General features: G+C 49.0%; 1 protein-coding gene across 5 annotated transcripts in view; it reads left to right on the forward strand.

Moving 5' to 3' along the window:
• The window catches only part of LAMA5 (laminin subunit alpha 5), a 241584-nt gene that overhangs the window by 163199 nt on the left and 55416 nt on the right, over positions 1-22969 (forward strand). For all 5 annotated transcript variants that reach the window (XM_029611751.1, XM_029611754.1, XM_029611755.1 and 2 more), the window contains 6 exons: positions 7167-7318; positions 7411-7521; positions 8415-8526; positions 9100-9273; positions 15228-15424; positions 15707-15823. In XM_029611751.1, coding sequence (XP_029467611.1) covers positions 7167-7318; positions 7411-7521; positions 8415-8526; positions 9100-9273; positions 15228-15424; positions 15707-15823 — 863 coding nt within the window. The remainder of the gene's footprint in view (positions 1-7166; positions 7319-7410; positions 7522-8414; positions 8527-9099; positions 9274-15227; positions 15425-15706; positions 15824-22969) is intronic.

The following is a 22969-nucleotide window of genomic DNA, read 5'->3' on the forward strand; positions in this document are numbered from 1 at the left end:
TGTCTGGTCTAAAAACAGAGGTAGCTGCGATCGGACACCGCGTGGAGACCCTGGAGGAGGGCCTAGAGGAGCAACAGTCTTATGGCCACAATCTCGGGGAGGAACAGCAGAAGCTCTCAGATGCTCAGGACGTCTTATCAAGGCAAGTGGAAGATTTGGAAAATAGATTGCGAAGATCTAATCTGCGCTTTAGAGGCATTCCAGAGACCCCTGATAACAGTGACTGTATAAAGGTGGTGCAGGACATTTGTAAGATTCTGCTTCATTCCGAGACGGCTCCAGCTGAGGAGACACCTATTGCTTTAGACAGAGCTCACCGATCCCTAGGGTCTCCAAGGAATAACCAGGTCAGGGATGTCATTGCTTGCTTTCACAATTTTACGGTGAAAGAGCGGGTGATGACTGCTGCCAGGGCTCAGGGCTCCCTGCAATGGCAGGGGCACCGGATTGAAATATTTCAAGACCTGTCCTTCACCACAATTCAAAAGAGGAGAGAGTTCCGTGATGTGGTGCAGGCTCTGCGCGACCAGAATTTTCGATATCGATGGCTGTTCCCCTTTGGACTGAGTTTTTCTATTAATGGCATCACCTCCAGAGTCCAGAAGGTGGCAGAGGCCGAGGATATACTGCGCGCGGCAGGCCTCCTGTCGGAAGCACGGAGATCGGCGAGGACAGGCACACAGGAGACGCCGCACAGGAGAGACTTTCCAAAGTGGCAACGGGTGCCCAAGGGTGGTAAAAGGCTACGCAGGAACTCTGAGGACTCTAATGCATCCAAAGGCCCAGGCTGAGGGGCAGGACCTGCGAGGTGGTGGTACCTCCTCGCGGACTTGAGTCTCTTTGCGGGGCCTCTGACAAGCTCGGGGCAACAAAGGCCAAGGCCTAATGCCAGGTTCAGTTGTTTTCTAAGTTACCGGTTGATAGGGTGCCCGTTGTTTTATATGTGCTACTCACGGGAGCGAGCGGAAGGGGGGATAGGGCCAGCTCGGTGATGGCATCGCTCTCTATGATTAAAGCCCACGTACTGAGTGGGCGCACAAGGGGGGGGGATGGGGGGGGAGGGTTGGGAGGAGTGGGAATTGCTCGAGCCTTAGCTGTTTTCATGTTGGCATTGCACCAGGGGGAGGGGGGTAGCATAAAGATCCTTGGCTGGGTATGGTTGGGAGGTGGGTGCCAGTGCTTATCCGCAGGGAGGTGGAAGAGATTTGTTTATACTATGTCTTATTTAGATGGATAGTCTCACATTAATTTCTGTAAACACGAAAGGCTTGAATTCGCCCATGAAAAGGAAAACCTTTATGCAGGATATGAAACGATTACATGCTGATATTGTATTTTGCCAGGAGACGCACATGCTCAAACGGTATGAAAAGCTGCTGGCTACTAGGGATTTCCCTCATTTTTATCATTCAGCGGCAACTAAAGGGGATAAATATTGTGGGACCGGTATCCTGTTCGCACAGCATACTACCCCAGAGGTGGGCACGATCTTAAGGGACGTGGAGGGTCGCTATATAATGCTGAAGGTGAAGCTCTACAACACTCAATACACGCTGGTTAATGTTTATGCACCCACGGGCGACCAGGCAGATTATTTTGGGAAATTGTCCAAGCTATTGGGTGACTGGGCGGAGGGGCATTTAATAGTTGGCGGGGACTTTAATCTCACTAGAAACCCTTACCTTGACAACACGGGCTCTGGCCCGGGAGGGAGACGTAAGGAGAGACAAGCCCTCAAACATTTGATTGAGGATAGGGGCCTTACAGATATTTGGCGACTCCTAAATCCCACTGCTAGGAATTACTCTTTTTTTTCTCATCCGCATCAATCATATTCTAGGATTGATTTTTTCCTCCTGGATAAAGCATTGGTAAGTCATGTCTTGGACGCAGAGATTGGTAGTATCACATGGTCTGACCATGCCCCGGTGTGGATCTCGCTGCGGCGAGGTGGGGGGGATCCAGGGACTAGATTTTGGCGCCTCAACGAAAGCCTACTGGATGATAAGCCCTTTGTTGAAAAGATTAATGAGGCCATACGGGACTTTCTAGCTACTAATGATGATGGGGAGGTGGCCCCAGGTACACTCTGGGAGAGCCTAAAGGCCTACCTACGAGGTTTATTCATCTCTAGGGCGGTCTATGTTAAACGGGACAGTGCTAAGAAACGCCTACAGCTTCTAGAATCTATCGCCCAATTAGAGCTCCGTCATAAACGGAGTATGGAGACCCACATTGCTCAAAAGCTCCGGGAGGCTCGTAGGGCCCTTCATGAATTAGAGATGGGAAGGGTCGCTCACCAGTTAGAGCTTCTCAAACAACAACATTTTGAATACGGTAATAAGGCAAGTAAGCAACTTGCACGGAAATTAAGGGAAAAGGAGGCAGCCACCCACATCACAAAAATCCGAAACTTGGATGGGCAATATATTCATTCGCACGGGGAAATAGGTAAGAGATTTAACGCATTTTATCAAGATCTCTATGACTCCGACCCAACAATCACAGCTCCCGAGATCGATAAATACCTGGAGAATGTTAATCTGCCAGCCCTGGACGAGCCTGACAGACAGAGGCTAGATAGGGAGGTGTCACAAATGGAAGCACTACAGGTTATTAAAGAGCTCAAATTGGGCAAGTCTCCGGGACTGGATGGGTACTCTGGGAAGTTCTACAAGGTATTCGGACCCTTATTGGTACCACCCCTTATAAATATGTTTAATGACTTAAAGGATACTGGCAGAATTTCCCAACAAGCCAACACTGCGGGCATCACTATCCTGGCTAAACCGGGGAGGGACCACACCCTATGCGGCTCATATAGGCCGATATCTCTTATTAATCTTGACCTCAAAATCCTGGCAAAAATCTTGGCCAGACGACTGGGGAGTGTGGCCCATCTGCTGGTCGCTCCAGATCAGTCAGGGTTCATTCCAGGGAGGTTGGCTTCCGATAATGTCCGTCGGGTTGTTGAATTGATAGAACATGTACGAAATCATGATGTTCCCGCCACCCTCTTATCCGTAGATGCCGAGAAGGCTTTTGATAGAGTACACTGGCCATTTTTATTTCAAGTAATGAATAAAATGAGGTTGGGAATGAACTTCCAGTCCTGGGTTTCCAAACTGTATGATCACCCCCATGCCCGCATTAAGATCAACGGAGCGTACTCCCCCCCCTTTTGAGGTTAGGCGGGGCACCAGGCAGGGTTGCCCCCTGTCCCCACTGCTATTTGCCCTGACATTGGAACCTCTGGCGGAGGTGGTTCGCGGTTCGCAGAACATTACAGGCATTTCAGTGGGAGGAGCTGAATACAAAATATCCTTGTTTGCGGATGATCTCCTTTTCACGGTCACCAACCCGGACACCTCATTATCCGCTTTGGTACAGGAAATTAGAGTATTCGGGAGGGTGTCCGGATTCAAGATGAACGAGGATAAATCTGAATTACTTAATATTTCTATGCCCGATTTACCGTATTCGAAGATAGCTGCCCATTTACCCTTTAAGTCAGCAAAACAATGGATAAAATACTTGGGGGTTAAGATTAGCCCGGAACTGCGGCGATTATTTGATTTGAATTACAATCCGCTAGTTCTTTCCATTCAGTCTCTCCTGGATAGATGGGATAGAATGAATCTCTCTTGGGTGGGGCGCATTGCGGCGATCAAAATGACGATTCTCCCCAAATTTTGCTATTTATTCCAGACTTTGCCTGCTAAAGTTCCTCTTAAAGCTCTGACTCTCTGGCAACGAAAGCTATTTCGATTTGTCTGGAAACGGAGGCCTCCCCGGGTGGCTCGGTCAGTCCTATATAAGTCTAAATTACAGGGGGGACTTAATTTCCCTAATCTATTATGGTACTACATAGCTAATTTATTAGCTGTGATAATCAATTGGCACTGTCAAAGTCAGATCAAGCCTTGGATAGTTATAGAGCAGGCGATTGCTGGGTCTCCTCCTTTGACTACTAGGGTCTGGGCACCACATCCACCGAAAGGGGATGGATTATCAACTTTCACACAGGTGGTGCTGCACACTTGGAAGTCCTGGAAAAGGCAGCTGGTGGGGGACCTTATCATGTACCAGTACACATCGTTCCTGCATAACCCATTGTTTCCCCCGGGGTTGGACGCAGCGTTCATTAGGCGCTGGCGGCACAAGGGTCTCACTACTCTGGGACAACTATGGAAGGGTGGTAAACTGGTACCTTTCCCCGATTTACAGGCTCAGTTCCACTTAGATCAATCAGACTATTATACTTACGTACAGCTTTCACATCTCTTTTCCACTTATAGACTATCACAGCTGTTCTCTCAGGAGCAGCCACTCTTTCTGACATTATGTGGGAACGCCGATCGGGTTAAGCGACATGTGTCTAGGATTTATGCTTTATTGAATAGGGGCAAGGGTGTGGATGACAAGCATCTAGTCCACTGGAACTCTGATCTGGGCGGCATTATGACTGTGAAGATCTGGGAAACTTGTTACCAGCGCATATCTAGATGTTCTATTTCTGCCGCCTTGAAAGAAAATGGCTATAAACTTCTATATAGATGGTACCACACGCCAGATAGATTACACAGGATGTCCTTACGCCCGACTGCTAATTGCTGGCGGAGGTGCGGCAAAATAGGTACCTTTTTTCATATGTGGTGGGAGTGTCCTAGCGTGGCACAGACATGGGCGCACATCCAGGATTATATCTGGAACACCTTACGAATTCAAATTACTCTTACTCCCCAGCTCTGTTTATTACAGGTGGATTCCGTAGAAGGCAACACTTGGGAGAGAGCTTTGGTGACACAGGTGGCTTTAGCTACCAGGTGTGAAATTGCACTATGGTGGAGGAAAGCTGAGACCCCTACCTTACGTGATGTTCTGATCAGACTGGATAAAGTATATCTCATGTGCCACCTGACCGCTATTAGGCATGATCAGCTTCCTAGATTCCAGAAAATGTGGACACCATACAGTAAGGGGATCCTCAAGGAGTGACGCTTTGGAGGCTTTCCATTGTAGTTAGGGCAGCATTCGGTCTCACTGACACCTTTCCTGGGGAGACTTGTTCTCCTCCTTTCTCTGACAATTTATGTACTCAACCATGTCTCTCATCCAGGTGTACCTTACTCCTGATGCACAGGATTGGAAGGCTCACAGGCGGGACGGGAGGGGGAGGGTAAAGGGGGGCTGCGGTTCTGTGGGAAGATAATTCAGAAGCATACATTTAGTGTTTTCATAGTTTTTATTGTCAAATCGTTTACCACTTAGTTTGTACATTTTTGTGTTGATAGAGAATATTATATGATGTAACTTGTTCCTCATATGCCACACAATGTGACGGCGGTGCGGCCATTGCCCGGAGGCCGACTCCCCCCTTTTCTATGTGGCGCATTCGTGCCAGGATATGTATCATATTTGGGATATCGGTGTCTATGGCAGCTTATGGAGGCGCATATTGGGTGGTACTAGGGGCGTTGAGTTCTGTATGCTATTCTGTACACTGTTATCTTCTGTATCATGATGGGATGTTTCCCTGTTTGTATACGATTTGGTACCAATAAAAATACAAATTACAAAAAAAAAAAAAAAAAAAAAAAAAAATTTGCTATTGCAACCTGATGCCCCCTTCCACATTTTAGAAACGTGTCCCGGCACCCCTGCCCACCCCTCCCTGACACCAAACGGGTGGCGTTCTGAACCGGGCGTGGCCAGCGGTCAGCTCATGAATAAATGAATATGTAAAGGTTCTATCTGCTGGAGCAGCCTGCGCCAGGAGGGAGGAGGATAACCTTGTTGGGTCGGGGAGGGGGGGGTAAGGTTGTTGTAACCCTTACGTAAGAGGTGGGAGGGGACATCAGGCTGCAGCAGCAACTTTTATTTTTTTAAAACTGGGGGGTTTACCCAGATCACCTCAGAGCTTCTCTCCACCACGCTGAACAGCCGGGTGGCGCTGAATATTGGCGCTCCCTGGCTAAGTTTAAGCCCCGCCCTGGAACATCCCCACCCCGCCTCTGATTTTTATCCAGGTAATGACTGACTTGGCTTAAATGTTCCCATTTGGTGGGGTAGGAAATCTAAATCTCGGGAATTTGTCTGGCTAATAGGATCATTCATCAAAATGTGTTGGGGCGTTATCGCGGGCATTAGGGCTCGAACGACCATGATAATGCCATGGTGCATGCGTTATTTTTCGTATCGCAAGATGCGTATGCAAATTTCCAAAATTTAGTCCAAGAGGAGGAGTTTATGAAAATGAGGGGTATTTAATGTGGCGTGTGATAGCGTAATGCCTGTTATGCACGTTTTAATGCTGGAAATAACTACACCTTTTTTCCTGGTGTTGTGCCTGAACCTGGATTTGTGATATTTATTGCAAATTCTGTTTTGGACAGGAGGGGGGAGAGGGGAGAGGGAGAGGAGTGGTGTAGAGCCTGTAGGGTGATGTGATTTGCAGTTAGGAAAGGTACCCAAAGAGGAGATTTGTACAGTGTACTCTCACCCTAGCTTGATAGCAACTAGGTACAGAGTGCATCAAGCTAGGGCTAGAGTATAATGTACAAATTTATTTATGTATTTATTTATTAGATTTTTATATACTGTCATTTGTACTAGCCGTCACAACGGTTTACAACATTTCAAAAATAAATCTTATCTTTTTGTCCCTTTCCTCACTCCAAATCACATGAAAGCTTCGCTGATGGGTACTGTGCTGTTCGTACCTCTGACAGTGCATGTAAAACTGCTCCCCAAACCCTAGACCACCACCAAAATCTCACCTCGAGTTACTAGTTGATCCTCCTACAGTTGACTAATATGAGCGCCTTATAAAATCTCTCTCTCTCTCTCCCTCCCCAGCTTGCAAAGTGAAAATATTGCAGGTGTGATAAATGTAATTATTACAGATGCTATTCATGCGAAATTTATAGCTAAATGATGAATCTAGGCCTAAGAGTGAACCAAGCTGGACAGACCCCTTTGAATATCGATCTCTTTGTACTAGGTATTTTATTTGCTTGTTATTTAGTAATTGCAAATTCTTCTTGGCCCTAGTGGTGATTTGTGTTGTTCCCTGAGTCCTGGTTTGGATTGCTTGGATGTTGATATTTGCTCATTCAAGTCAAAGGAGAGGGTTATGCATTTGTCATTTTGTTTTTTTTTGACAGCATGTGACAGCTGCGTTTTGCTTTTGCTACACGATCTTGAGAGGATGGGAGATCTCTTCCCCGGCATCCGAGCACAGCTTAGCAACCTCAGTGCCAGCTCCATCGCTTGGGCCCGGCTCCATGGACTGAACAGCTCCATCGAAAATGCAGCTGTATGTGGATGCGGCCTAATGCTTCTCCTCTGAAGCTCCTCTGTCTGCACGACTTGTGAACTCATCCCCTTTTGCTTCCGTTTTTCTCCCAGAACCTCCTGCTTCGGTACCAGAGCTCCATGAAGGGTGGCGAGGAGAAGGCAGGTGACCTGGAGGAGGAGAGCAGGAGTGTTGCCCGGGATCTGGATTCACTGCATGAAAAGGTGACGTGTGCAGCTCCGGGGGGGGGGAGGCTGCCGTGTTCACATCGACTCCAGCGAGAGCTTCCTCGTCTTTCAGGGTCGGACAAAAGGGTTTTGCTGTCTTCGTGGCGGTGACTTTGGGCGTTGCTGATTGTGGACGTTGTTAGTCACCTGGCTCTTGTTATCCACGCACAGCTACAAATCGAAATAAAATACTGAAAGGTTGTAGGAGGGGTAGCGAGAGCTCTAGGGACACATAAAGCCCTGTTCTGTGTGTGAAAGTGGCAGTTTGAAAATCAGTTGGAAGGTCATGCGGGTACAAGAGTACAAAACTCCATTTCAGGTGTACGTTTACATGCAAGAGGCGTTCCCTGGAGGCGGGGGAATTCATTTACGTGCGTGCACTATAGATTTCCATCATCAGCCGTGTCGGTAATCACGCAGAAGGTTACTTCTGCCTGGGAGCAGCTATGTAACTTCATACACGAATGCGTACCTGTGCATAGGGACGCCCTCCGCACGTACTCGAAGCGGACTTTCGTGGGCTGTTATAAAATCCCCTTCCCCGTGGCCGTAAAATAAGCCCAAGTGATTACATCTGAAAATCCATTGACAAAATCTGATTTCCAGTTTCCGTTTGTCATGGGAACTTTTGTGTGTGGTAGGAGAGCTCTTTTTAATCAATGGTTTTCTGAGTGTCTTCTTTTGCAAACAATATTGTGGTACGGTGAACGTAAGGTCAGAAGTCACCACTTGGAGGACATCATGAGAGCAGAAGGAAGCACAGCCCTGTCCTTCCACTGTACAACTGTGCTGAGCGAGGTGCTGAAATCCCCTCTCAAAACTGTGAACTGATCCTGTGGCTTCATCTGCAGGGAAATACTTCAGTTACATTATGAAATGTCTTTTTTTAGGTTACAGCGGCCAACAGAAAAGCCAGCAGTGTGGGACAGAAGACGGAGGAAACTCATGAAGAGGCCACAGACCTTCTGAAGAACCTTACTTCGCTCCAGCAGAGCATTCTGGGTAAGTCTCAAAGCACGGGCATAACATTCTCCCTAAAGAGCATGAGCAAGCATCTCTTGCCCCAGCGTTTCGCGGACACGTCCCGTGCCCTGCCACCGTGCACCTGAGCCCCACCTGCGCCTTCCACTAACATGAGCCCGGCTTCAGTAAAGAATCGTGTAAACCCTCCTCGTTGACACCGTGTTTTTGGTCAAGCATTTACTTCTCTAAACAAACCCTGACCTGGGATGTATGGTATTTGCCCAAATTCAGACGCAGCTTTAAATAGCAGCACCCCTGGAGTTTTTGGTTGCAGGCATTAGGCCTCCTAATGATATAAGGCCGGCAGAAGGCTAGAAAAAGCATCTGCCTGTGTTTTGCTTGCCCCGCACAATCTACTTGTTCTCTTGAGGAAGTTGTGATGATACATGTCAGTCTGGAAATGTTTTGGGGGATTTGAGGCATCTGGACGGATGTACGATATCGATTCCGAAAACAGAAGGCTGCCTCACAAGTCTACTCAAGGCAGCAGAAGCACAGGGTGAAGGTGCATTTTGCTGACCCCGTCAGCCGGTGCTGTCTCTGTTCACGCAGGTCTCAAAGATCAGATGGGAAAGATTGGAACCAGCGAGAGTGAAGGCGCAACCCCTTCCGAGGAGTTCTGGCAGAAAATGGCGGAGGTGGAAAAGCTGATGACAGAGATGAAGGCGCGTGATTTCTCTGACCAGAAGGGCTTAGCAGATACAGAGCTTGAGAAAGCCCGTACACGTGAGTACAAGAAAGCAGCAAGCATGCAAAATGTGCAGAGGCCAGTATACTAAAGTCATCAACGTGGGCCATTAATGCACATTATTTGTCTCATGTTAATTGCTCAGGTTAATGCCATGTAACTCAGTTATACAATAAATTTCTCACATGAAAGTTAGCATCTTATAATGCAAAAAAATCTTAATTTCCTAGCATGTAGCCAGATGGACTCAGGACCAATGGGTTATGTGCTCCCAGGCTGGCAGACGGAGACAGAGTCAGGTTTCAAAGCTGAGGTCTTCCTAGATACACTCCTGCAGTGATCTCAGCCATTCCGTATCTCTCCGTCTCCTAGCAGATGTGGACGCTATCCCCACACCAGTATTGGTGTGTAGCAGGAATCCAGTACTGGTTTGAAGAAGAAACTTTACCTTTAATTTGGAGAAAGATCGAGCCCTGCTCTCCTGTGGTGATACCTAAGGGTCCCTCCCCCAGTTGAGAATTCCTGAGGTGATTTCCGAGATCCCTCAGAGGTGAGCCTTGGTCCGGTAGCCGGTTTCCAACGTGGACTTTGCTGCTTGAAGCAGCTGAAAGGCAGCAGGTGCAGGAAGCCGAGCGTGGTGGTGACGGCTTAAGCCCTCTCCCCCTACAGCCAGAGACCGTCTCTGTACTCAGCCGCTAAGCGCTGAGCCCAGATAAGTAGAGAAGAACTCCTCTGATTCAGAGACTTGGAAGGGCTTCGGTAAGTCTTTCCTCCTGTCTCCTTGCTCGGCGTGCTGTACAGACGACGTTCCTGATCCCTTTAGGACAAGGGAAAGGGGTTTCTGAGCGGGTTGAGCAGCCCTCTGATGAGCTAGGTCCCGCTTCAGGCTGGTTGGCACTCCACGTGGCAGGCCGCAGCAGCGCCATCCTGCGCACGTTTGATGCGGCACAATTTTCTCCCATTGTCCGTCGGTACGCGCGGTGTGGGCTGGCTCTGTTGTGCGCCTAGCACGCATAAATGCACACACACACACCTGTGCACATGACCGCGCGCATACCTGTGCACATAAGTACATGCATACATTTGTGCACAACAGGATGCTTACACTTATGCACATCAGGCCAGAATTGTGTGCGCTCGAGTCCAAGCGCTAGCCGGCTGCACTCACAAGACAACTATGGCTCCAGCAGCAAAGAAGCACAAGTGACACTCTCTGCCATATTAGAGCTGCACAGTCTGACCTAGATTCCTTCCTGTGTCAGCACTGTGAGGAAGCCCAGGGAGGGCTGGACTCTCAGAACTTCTCCAAGCCCAGCCCCACCCAGTTGGAGGATGGGTCAGCCATGACCTTAGCTGGTAGCACCCCGAATCTGAGCAATCCCGGGGATGCATCCTCCTCGGGAGAGGGCAGTTCAGCGGCGCCTACCCCTGTTCCTCCTGAGCTAGGTATGGACCCGGCCACCTTTTCTTGAGTGGAATTCTTTCAGGGCCTTCAAGCCTTTGTTCAGGCGCAGTCAGCTGCTGCCCCTGCCTGGTCTGAGCCCCAGCTGGGAAGGCCTTGTCTTCCCAGCCCTATTAGCATGCCTTGGGACATGCTTCGCCTCACCAAGGGTATCTCTGACAGGGACCCAGACACCATGGACGACGAAAGGGATGCAGACACATTGAAGGATGGGGAAATCCCTCCAGGCCTGGAGCCATACCGGACCATGCTACGGTTTTTCCACAGAGATGAATTGCCGGCTCTGGTCTCCCAGAACCTGAAGACTCCTGGAGTTCCCGGCACGGATCCTATGTCGGAACCAAAGAAGAATGCCATCCTGGTGTCTATACGGAAAGCCTCTTGCTATTTCCCGATGCTGGAAAAGCCTTGTACTCTCTGGACCCAGCGGCCAAAGAATGCCTGTGTTTCTCGAAAGTGGACACCCGGTCTGTGCCGTTTCAAAGCAAACAACTATCCTAGTAGAGGGAGGAGCGGCCTTGAAGGATGTGCAAGATAGGCGGTTGGAGTCCATTCTTAAGCAAGCCTTTGATGTGACATCAATGATATTGCAGATCACTTCCTGTTGTGCCCTGGTGGCTCGCTCATGTTTGCTTCTCTTGTGAGAGAGGCAGATAGCTCAGGGGCGAATTCCAGAGAGGAGATAGAGCCCGTCACAGCCTTCCTAGCGGATGCAAGCTCTGACCTAGTGCGTACCTCAGCAGAGGAGTAGCCTCAGTGTTGGCAGCCAGAAGACAGCTGTGGCTGTAAAATTGGTCAGCGGATGTGACCTCTAAGGCAAACCTCACAAAGATGCCCTTTAAGGGATCCCTCCTATCCGGAAGCGAATGGAAAGGCTAGCTAGTAAGTGGGCTGAATCTCCAGTGTCTCGGCTAATGGAAGCTAATAAAAAGAGGTCGCAGGGCCCCTCGCCCATGAGGAGTCAGGCCATGGGCTCCCAGCGCTTCTGGCCCTACAGAAACCCGTCATTTCAAACATCTCAGCCCTCGAGAAAGTCTCAGTCCTTTCGGAGCTGACAACCAAAAATGGAACATATTTGGGCTCAGATTAAACCCGAACTGCCCAATGAAGTTTGGCCGACCCATCCATGGGATGAGGAGATAGGGGGCCGACTATCCCTCTTCTTTCAGCAGTGGGTCGAGATCACGTTGGACAAATGGGTAGTGGACATCATACGAGAAGGATACACTCTGGAATTTTGCAGCTTCCCTCGGGACATGTTCATGATGGCACCTTGCCACTCCCAGCACAAGAAACCGGCAGTGGAATCCACGTTGAAAAGTCAACCTTGGGGGTAGTACTGTGGGCGAGAGCTCACATGAACATAAGAACATAAGAAAATGCCATACTGGGTCAGACCAAGGGTCCATCAAGCCCAGCATCCTGTTTCCAACAGTGGCCAATCCAGGCCATAAGAACCTGGCAAGTACCCAAAAACTAAGTCTATTCCATGTAACCATTACTAATGGCAGTGGCTATTCTCTAAGTGAACTTAATAGCAGGTAATGGACTTCTCCTCCAAGAACTTATCCAATCCTTTTTTAAACACAGCTATACTAACTGCACTAACCACATTCTCTGGCAACAAATTCCAGAGTTTAATTGTGCGTTGAGTAAAAAAGAACATCCATTCCAACGCTCCATGCTATCACATTGGAACCTGCGGTCTCAAGACTACTCAATTCGCCTCTACCTACCAATGGAAGTATGTTCTTGGCTTCAGTGATGGCTATAGGAAGTTCACCTGAGCAAGAGTGTAAGCCTGTCCCCTCTGAATTGGCTAGTCCTCACGACAGATGCGAGCCTCCAAGGGTGGGGAGCTCACTGTCAGGAACTGACAACCCAGGGGCGTTGGACCAAAGAAGAGGTGCGCTGGAACATAAACCACCTGGAAGCCCGGGCAGTCAGATTAGCGTATCTACAGTTCGGCCACATGTTCCAGGGTCAGGCGGTCCGTGTGATGTTGGACAACACAATAATGGTAGCCTACATCAACCGCCAGGGAGGAACCAAAAGCTAGCAAGTGTCTCTGGAGATAGATCTCCTTATGGAATGGGCGGAGATGAATCTTCAGGGGATATCTGCCTCCTACATAGTGGAAAAAGACAATGTCAGAGCAGACTTTCTCAGTAGGGAGAGTCTGGATCCAGGAGAATGGGTATTGTTGACCAAGGCCTTTCAGCTCCTGGTAGAGCACTGGGGCCTCTCGTCCATCAGCCTGCTGGCCGCATCTCACAATGCGAAGGTCTCCCGATTCTTCAGTCTCAGAAGAGATCAGCATTCCCAAGGGATCGAGGCCCAGAGGAAGACTTACTGTATGCCTTCCCTCCATGGCCTCTGCTGGGCAAGTTCATTCACAAGGTTGGATGCCACAGAGGATTAGACCTTCTGGTGGCCCTGGATTGGCCCAGACATGGATGGTATGCAGACATGTGGAGGCTTCTGGTGGAGAGCCCCTTATGCCTCCCTCCGCACAGGGACCTGCTCCAACAAGATCTGATCCTACACGAGGACCAAACTCGATTTTGTCTTAAGGTCTGGCCCTTGAGAGGGCTCGCCTAAGGAAGTGTGGATATTCAGCGGCAGTAATTTCCACTTTGCTCCATGCGTAGAAGTCCTCAATGTCCTTAGCGCATGTGCGGATCTGGAAAATATTTGAGGCTGGTGCGAGGAATGCGGAGTGGCCCCTCGGATGACCAAAATCCCTATGGTTCTAGAATTTTTACAGTACGGCCTAAATAAATGGTTGTCCCTTAACTCCTTGAAGGTCCAGGTAGCGGCTCTCTCCTGTTTCAAAAGCGAGGTGAACGGAGCCCGATTGTCGGCGCATCCGGACTTGGCCCATTTCCTAAAAGGGGTTAAACACCTTCGACCACCCTTGCGGTGGCTGGTTCCCCTGTGGAATCTTAATCTAGTATTGAATTTTTTAGCAGGGACCTCTTTTCAGCCGCTGCACAGTCTATCCCTGCGCCTGTTAACGCTAAAGACTGTGTTGTTGGTGGCGATTTGCTTGGCTCGTTGTAGCTCGGATCTACAGGTGTTGTCTTGTTGAGAGCCATTCCTCCAGATGACTCCAGGAGCATTACAGTTTTGCATCATTCCTTTTCTTGCCCAAGCTAGTCTCAGAATTTCACTTGAATCAATTCATTTCCTTACTGTCCCTAGATAGAGACAAGAACATGGAAGACAACCGCCTCCTCCGCTATTTGAACATCAGTAGGCTTTTAGTGCGGTATCTGGAAATCTCGGAACTGGTGCTCAAGACAGACCTCTTGTTTGTTCTTCATGGTGGAAGGAAACAAGGTGAAGCAGCTTTGTGAGCTACCATAGCTCACTGGATCAAGGAGGTGATAACGGGAGCTTATGTTGAGGCAGGGAACCATTACCCTTTCAGGTTAAAGCTCATCCACTAGGGCCCAGGCCGTATCCTGGGCAGAAGCTAAGCTACTGTCGCCCATCGACATCTGCCAAGCGGCAACGTGGTCTTCCTTGCCCACCTTCTCCATGTTGTATCGCCTGGACGCTCTTGCTCAAGACCTTTGCAAGGGCGGAGCTAACCAGACCATGGGCAGCCTCCCATCCCAATCGGGAGTAGCTTTTGTACATCCCATTGGTCCTGAGTCCATCTGGCTACACGCTAGGAAATGGAAAAATTACTTACCTGATAATTTCGTTTCCTTAGTGTAGACAGATGGACTCAGCATCCCGCCCACGGCTGCCCAAGAACGGTGCTAAGGAAACGCCCATGAGATGAATCTCGATTCCAGGAGGTTACGGGTAAGCCATCGCCCAATCCCTAGATCAGGGCATCTATGATCTTGCTGGGATTCAGCGCTTATGTTTGGATGAGTACAGTTACAGTTATCTGTTTTAAATCAAGTTTTATTAATCAAGTTTTTTATCAAATTGTAATCAAATTTTTAATCAAGTTTTTCAATAGTAGGTCCACATTAGCTTATGAAGAGAATACAGAATGACTGAAGTCACTGCAGGGTTGTATCTAATGTGACGTCAGCTTTGAAACCTGACTCTGTCTCCATCTGCTAGCAGGGGAGCATAAACCCATTGGTCCTGAGTCCATCTGTCTACACTAAGGAAAATGAAATTATCTCGTAAGTAATTTCTCCATTGTGGCTGAATCTCCGTGCACAAAAATTGGTCTGCTGCTTGTGGTTTCTCCTTTTCCACCCAGTAGCAGCATGCTAAATGTTTCTTGCTTGTCTGTATTTCTTAATCAAATGCATATAAAAGCAATTGTCTTGCTTACTGAATCCTGAAGGGGATATACAGAAGCAAGATATTGCTCACATCCAGCTCTGTCTCAGCCTCGGTTGAGCAAGGAGCTGGAACTTCAAGTGCTGTGATGCGGCTTTTTATAAAATTCATCACACCAACCATATGACCATAACGGTCTTTTGAGAGCACTGGGGATGTTTTTCATGGGATCATCTCCTTTCCTCACATCCCCCAATATGTGGCCTGTTTGATCAGTTCTGGATCAGGTAAAGAATGAGATGTCGAACAAATCTGAGACAAACCAGGACCTGCTCAACAACATCAAAGACAGACTGGCCAAGCACAGCTCCGAGCTCATGGATCTGCGAGACGCCTTGAATGAGGCTGTGAATAAGACCCGACAGACGGACGACATGAACAGCTTAAATCAGAACCACCTAGAGGAGACCCAGGTACTTGCCCATTTATTTCCATAATATCATTCAGTTCTTTTCCTAAAAGAATAACCTTCAGCACCTGTTCTAACTTCTAGCATGGATCTGCACCTTTAGCAATTTGTATCCTAAGGTAGAAAGTTTTCCTGGGTGTAGGGAGATAATTTTGTTCACCTTGACTAGTGATCAGCACGGCTGTGCAAGCTGCCCCTCTCCTGCATAGTGCTGTTTTCTGGCTCTCTCCAGGCATTTCTCCAATATCTTACTCAAACTTGAGTACTTTTTCTTAAATTACTTTAGCAAAGAAGAAGTGAGCTGCAGCGTCGTTACAACCAGCTACGGAATGCCGTTAGGATGGCTGAAGAAGCTCTGGTCCAAGTTTCAGATCTTCTCCAGATGATTGAAGACATAAAGGAGGTGAGGGGTCAGGTTTTGTTGTTCCATGAAAGATTAGTGGGCTGTGTGTAAAAGCTGAGGGAAGGGTCCTTAAGTGAGGTACCATGCTGAGAATGGATGTGCCATAGAAAGAGGTTTTAGGTTAGCAGTCATTAAATGAAAAGTCCCTCCCCAAAGGACAACCAGGTCCATGAGTAGGAAAGAGTTATTAAATACAATACTATGGGTTAAGTCACATCCTGTGTATTGGGGTAACTTTGACTGGGGATATCTTTGCTATTCCTCGCAGTATGTTTACATTTCTTGTTAGCTCTCTGTGAAGGTCAAATTTATACTCTTAGGTTATTTACATCTGACTCATGAACTGTCCTCCGGAAGTGAGTTGCACTGTGCTTTGTGTCAGACAAGTGCATTAAGACCATAACTTTCAAAGCCATTCATGTCTGTTTCCATTTACACGTGTTAATTGTGATTTTCCTAGCTTGTACCCAGATGGATTTAGGCCAATGGGTTATGCTCCCCTGCCAGCAGATGGAGACAGAGTCAGGTTTCAAAGCTGACGTTACCCTAGATATACCCCTGCAGTGATCTCAGCACTTCAGTATTTCTCCAACTCCAGCAGATGGTAGACGTACCTCTCCCTATGGGGATTGTTGTACTTTTTGGAAGGAGAAATTCTACATTTAAACTGGAGAAAAAATTGAGCCCCGCTCTCCTAAATGTCCCTTCCCCCCTTGAGAATTCCTGAGGCAATTTCCAGGATCCCTCAGAGGTGCGCCTTGGTCTGGTAGCCAGTTCCCGGCGTGGACTTTGCTGCTGAAGCAGCTGAAAGGCAGTGGGTGCAGGAAGCTGAGCGCGGCGGTGTCGGCCTAAGCCCTCTCCCCCTGCAGCCGGAGACCGTCCCTGTACTCAGCCGGTAAGCTCTGAGCCCAGGTAAGTAAAGAGAGAAGAGGATTCCTTCTGATTGAGAGAAGTGGAGGGGCTTCGGTAAGTCTTCCTCTGATCTCCTTGATCGGCGTGCCGTACCGACGACATTCCCAATCCCATTGGGGTAAGGGAAGGGGGTTTCCAAGTAGGTTGAATGGCCCCATTTTCAGGCTCGGTGGGCACCCCACGTGGCAGGCCAGGGTGGTGCCATCTTGTGCGCCATCTTATTAGCGGTTTTGTGCGTCTTCATTGCCCTCCATAGCCGTTGGTACACGCGGTGCGTACCGGCTCTGCACACATGCTGTGCACCTAACGTCACACATACATACACTTCTACTTACGCGCACCGGTACAGGATCTATGCGCACTCGATTTCAGGCACTAACAGGCTGAGCGCACAGCTACTGTTTATTATGGCCCCGGCAGCAAAGAATCATAACACTCTTTTTGTGCTGCCTACCATATTAGGGCTGTACAGTCTGACCTGTAGTCCTTCCTATATCAGCACTGTGAGGAGGCCCAGGAAGGGTTGGACTCCCAGAACTTTTCCAAGCCCGGCTCCTCCCATTCAGAAAATGGGTCAGCCATGTCCTTATCCGGTAGGTCCCCGGCTCTGAGTAATCCTGGGGTTGGGTCTACCTTGGGAGATGGAAATTCAGCTGCATCTACACAGTACCTACTGGACTAGGTATGGACCCGGCGACCTTTTCTTGGCTAGAATTTTTTCAAGGCCTTCATACAGGCGAAGTCAGTCTCTCCTGCCCCTGTCCGGACCGAACCCCAGCCAGGAAGGCCTTGCTCTCCCAGCCCTATCAGCAGGCCTCGAGACAGCACGGATGACGAAGGGGATGCACATTCATTGGAGGATGGGGAAATCCCTCCAGGTTTGGAGCCATATTGGACCATGTTACGGTTTTTCCATAGAGATGAATTGCCGGCCCTGGTTTCCCAGACCCTGAAGACTCTGGGAGTTCCTGGCATGGACCCTATGTCGGAACCAAAGAAGAATCCCATCCTGGTGTCTCTACGGAAAGCCTCTTGCTATTTTCTGATGCTGGACGCCATCCATGAGTTGATTGACCTGGAATGGGATGCCCCAGAAGCCAGTTTTAAAGGAGATCAGGCATTGGAAGCTCTGTTCCCACTGGATCCGACGGCCAGGGAACACCTGCATTTCCCCAAAGTAGACGACCTGGTCTGTCCTATTTCGAAGCGAACAACTATCCCAGTGGCGGGAGGAGTGGCCTTAAAGGATGTGCATAATAGACAGTTGGAGTTCATCCTTAAACATGTCTTTGGCGACAGCAATGACACTAAAGATTGCTTTCTGTTGTGCTCTGGTGGCTCGCTCGTGCCTGCTTCTCACGAGAGAGGCAGATAACTCAGGAGCACCTTCAAGAGAGGCTATGGAGCCCGCCACTGCCTTTTTAGCGGACGTGAGCTCTGGCCTAGTCCATACCTCTGCCAGAGGCGTGGCCTCAGTGGTGGCGGCAGGAAGACAGCTATGGCTGCAGAATTGGTCAGCGGACGCGACCTCTAAAGCAAACCTTACAAAGATGCCCTTTAAGGGATCTCTCCTAATCGTGGTCTTCCTTGCACACCTTTTCCAGGTTCTATCGCCTGGACATTCAGGCCCAAGAGGACGCAGCCTTTGGAAGGGCGATGCTAACCGGATTGCAGGCAGCCTCCCGTCCCTTTTGGGAGAAGTTTTTTACATCCCATTGGTCCTTAGTCTATCTGGCTACATGCTAGGAAATGGAGAAATTACTTACCTGATAATTTTGTTTTCCATAGTGTAGCCAGATGGACTCAGCATCCCGCCCACGACTGCCCAAGAATAGTGCCAAGGAATCTCCCATGAAGTGAATCTTGATTCCAAGAGGTTACAGGTAAGCCATCACCCAATCTCTAGATCAGGGCATCTATGATCTTGCTGGGATTCAGCGCTTATGTTTGGTTGAGTACAATTATGGTTATCTGTTTTTAATCAAATTTTAATCTAGCTTGTCAATAGTATGTCCACAGAGGCTTTTGAAGAGAATACTGAAGGGCTGAGGTCACTCAGGGGTGTATCTAGGATGATGTCAGCTTTGAAACCTGACTCCATCTCCATCTGCTAGCAGGGGAGCATAACCCTTTGGTCCTGAGTCCATCTGTCTACACTAAGGAAAACGAAATTATCAGGTAAGTAATTTCTCCATTCCAAGTGGAATCCAAGGAGGCTCCAGTGATGCCTCGTTCCCCTCCATCAGTCCTGGTTTCCCCGGACTTCCAGGAGGAGTTGAACCGCAGGGTACAGAGTGTGGTGCTTCAAGCCTTGGGGCATCGAAATGCCCCTGGCACTGGCCCCAGTACTGGTGCCAGAGCCTGCGAATTCTCTGTTGGCGCCCCTGCTAAAGCATCTGGTCGTCTTAACTCTGTGACCTTTCGATGCAACCGGTGCCTCCTGTCCGGAGGGAACCTCAGCGGGTAAGTTCTCTCTCTCCTAAGCCCTCCCTCTCCAAGACCTATCAGCAGACCTATCAGGGATACCCTCATTAAGGGTATCCCTGATAGGGACCCAGACGGCTCAGACAAAGAGGAGGATACAGATTCCTTGGAAGATGGGGAAATTCCCCTTGGCTTAGAACCGTATCAGACCATGTTACGGTTTTTCCATAGAGAAGAATTGCTGGCCCTGGTTTCTCAAACCCTGAAGATGCTGGGAGTTCCTGGGGCGGACTCTATGACTGAACCAAAGAAGAATCCCATTCTGATTTCCCTACAGAAAGCCTCTTGCAAATTTCCAGTACTGGAAGCCATCCAGGAGTTGATTGACCTGGAATAGGATGCCCCAGAAGCAAGTTTTAAAGGGGGACAAGTGTTAGAAGCTCTTTACCCACTGGATCTGGCAGTTAGAGAGCATTTACTTTTCCCTAAAGTGGATGCACTGGTCTGGCCGTCTCTAAGCAAACAACTATCCCATTGCAGGGAGGAGCGGCCTTAAAGGATGCACATGATAGATGGATGGAGTCTATCCTTAAATAGGCCTTTGACGCAGTAGCAATGACCTTACAGATTGCTTTTTGTTGTGCCCTGGTAGTTCGTTCATGCTTACTCCTCTCTCAGGAGGTGGATGACTCAGGGGTGAATTCCAGAATGGTTATGGAACCCACTGCCGCCTTTTTAGCTGATGCAGGCTCGGATCTAGTCCATACCTCGGCCAGAAGATTGGCCTCAGTGGTGGTGGCCAGAAGACAGCTATGGCTACAGAAATGGTCAGCAGACGAACCTCCAAGGCACCCCTCACCTATGAGTGGTCGATCCAGGGGCTCGCAATGCTTTTGCCCCTAAAGAAACTCGACATTTCAAAGGTCTTGGCCCTTTGGACATCTCAGTTCTTTTATAGTCAACAGCCCAAGAGAGGGGTAGTCTTGGGTGCAGGTTTGTCCCAAACCCACCAATGAAATTTTGTGACCCACCCTCAGAACGAGGAGATAGGGGGTCGACTGTCCATATTCTACTAGCTGTGGGTGAAGTCACTTCGGACAAGTGGGTACTGGAGTCATACGAGAAGGATATGCACTGGAATTTCATAGCATTCCTTGGTACATATTCATGACGTCTCCTTGCCACTCCCAGCACAAGAAGCAGGGAGTGGAGATTACTCTTTTTTAAGGCTCCTCAGGATGAAGGTTATAATCCTAGTACCTGCGCCCCAGGAAAATACGGGACATTATTCCATCCATTTCATCATACCCAAGGAGGAAGATTCCCTTCACCCCATCCTGGATCTCAAGAGCTTCAACCGATATCTACGAGTGATTAATTTCCACGTGGAAACCCTACGCTCCGTGATAACGGTCGTACAATTGGGAGAGTTCTTAACCTCCCTGGACCTATCCGAGGTCTACCTACATATTCCTATCCATCAAGAACACCAATGTTTCCTACGCTTTGTGGTACTGGGTCATCAATATCAGTTCCGGGCACTGCCCTTTGGGCTAGCCACCGCCCCCAGAACATTCTCCAAGGTTATGGTGGTCGTAGTGGCAGCATTGAGAAAAGAGGGAATCCGGGTGCACCCGTACATGAACAACTAGTTGATCTGAGCCACGTCCATGGAAGAGAGTTTCTGGGTGACCAACAGGTGACCTTCTTGCTTCAGGAACTCGGCTGGGCTGTAAACCTGAACAAAAGCAGTCTCAAGCCCTCCCAGTCCTTGGAATATCTGGGAGTCCAGTTCGACACAAAGCAGGACAAGGTCTTCCTTCCGACCATGCAGATAAGGAAGTTGATGTCCCAAGTGCATCAGTTGATGAGCACAATATGCCCAATGGTGTGGAGCTATCTCCAAGTTCTCCATTTGAAGGCGGCAAACCTGGAAGTAGTGCTGTGGGCGAGGGCACACATGCGACCACTTCAGCGCTTACTAAACGTTGGAACCCTCAGTCTCAAGACTATTAGTTTCGCCTCCACTTACAGATGGGAGTATTCTCTCGGCTCCAGTGGTGACTGCAGGAAGCTTATCTGACCAGGGGTGTAGCCCTGTCCTTCCTGAACTGGCTGGACCTCACAATAGATGTGAGCCTCCGGGGCTGGGTAGCTCACTGTCAGAAACTGACGGCCCAGGGACATTGGATCGAGGAAAAGGTCCTATGGAACATCAACCACCTGGAAGCCCGGGCAGTCAGATTGGAGTGTCTACAATTCAGCCACAGTCTCCAGGATCAAGTGGTCCACATAATGTTGGACAACGCAACAACGGAAGCCTACAACAACCACCAGGGTGGAACCAAGAGCCATCAGATGTCACAAGAGATAGCCCTCCTTATAGAATGGGTGGAAACACATCTACAGATGTTCTCAGCCTCCCAAATCGCAGGAAAAGACGTCAGAGCAGACTTTCTAAGCAGGGAGAGTCTGGATCCAGGAGAGTAGGCGTTGTCGGCCAAAGCATGATAGTAGTTCGCTAGAGGTTTCCCATCCATCAACTTGCTGGATACATCCCACAATGCGAAGGTTCCCTGATTCTTCAGTCGCAGAAGAGATCAGTGGTCCCTGGAGATCCACGCTCTCCTTCAGACCTTGCCAGAAGAAGAATTGCTATACGCCTTCCCTCCGTGGCCCCTGCTGGGCAGGGTCAATCACAGAATCGAGCACCACAGAGGATTAGTTCTGCTAGTAGCTCCAGATTGGCTTAGGTGTCCATGGTATGCGGACGAGAGGGTTCACCTGATGAAGCAAGGATATCTCCAGCAGTAATCGACACCTTACTCCATGCTCGGAAGTTCTCTATGTCCCTAGCGTATGTGCGAGTCTGGAGAGTATTTAAAGCCTGGTGCAAGGAACATGGTGTCCCCCCTTGGGCAGTCAAAATCCTACTAATTCTGGAATTTTTGCAGGATGGCTTGAATAAAGGTTTGACCCTTAACTCCTTGAAGGTGCAGGTAGCGGTTTTCTCCTGTTTCAGGGGCGAGGTGAACGGAACCTCCCTGTCTGTTCATCTGGATATGGCCCGTTTACTGAAAGGGGTGAAGCACCTCTGGCCACCCCTATGGTGGCTGGTTCCCTGTGGGACCTTAATCCAGTATTGGAATTTTTGGCAGGGCCCTCCTTTCAACTGCTGTTCAGTTTTTCCTTGCGTTTATTAACCTCGAAAACGGAGATCCTGGTGATTTTATTCTTGGCGGGTCACATCTCTGAACTGCAAGCATTGTCATTTCGGGAACTGTTCCATCCTTCTTGCCTAAGGTAGTGGAGTTTCATTTGAATCAGTCCATTTCGTTGCGATCCCTAGATAAGCTCTACTCATGGGTCTACCCAACTCCTCCACCAAGCCACTACAGTTGATACAGAATACCGTGGCAAGACTCCTAACCAGCACCAAACGTGGAGAACACATCTCACCCATACTCCGTAACTTACATTGGCTTCCAGTGAACTTCAGAATCCTCCACAAATCGCTCACCATAATCCACAAATCAATTTATAATCACCTTCATCTGGACCTGGAATACCCTCTCAAACTCCATACCTCCAATCGACCAACAAGAGAACTATACAAAGGAATCCTACAAGCACCGCCTTCCAAAGCAACACGCCTCATCTCGACCAAAGACCGATCCTTCTCTACAGCAGGCCCAGCTGCCTGGAACAACATCCCTCCAGACCTTAGGCTGGAACCCTGCCTCCTAACATTCAGGAAAAAGCTGAAGACATGGCTTTTCCGCCAAGCATTCTCAGATCCCCTGGATACAC

Source organism: Rhinatrema bivittatum, chromosome 8, assembly GCF_901001135.1.
Source record: "Rhinatrema bivittatum chromosome 8, aRhiBiv1.1, whole genome shotgun sequence".
Taxonomy (NCBI): domain Eukaryota; kingdom Metazoa; phylum Chordata; class Amphibia; order Gymnophiona; family Rhinatrematidae; genus Rhinatrema; species Rhinatrema bivittatum.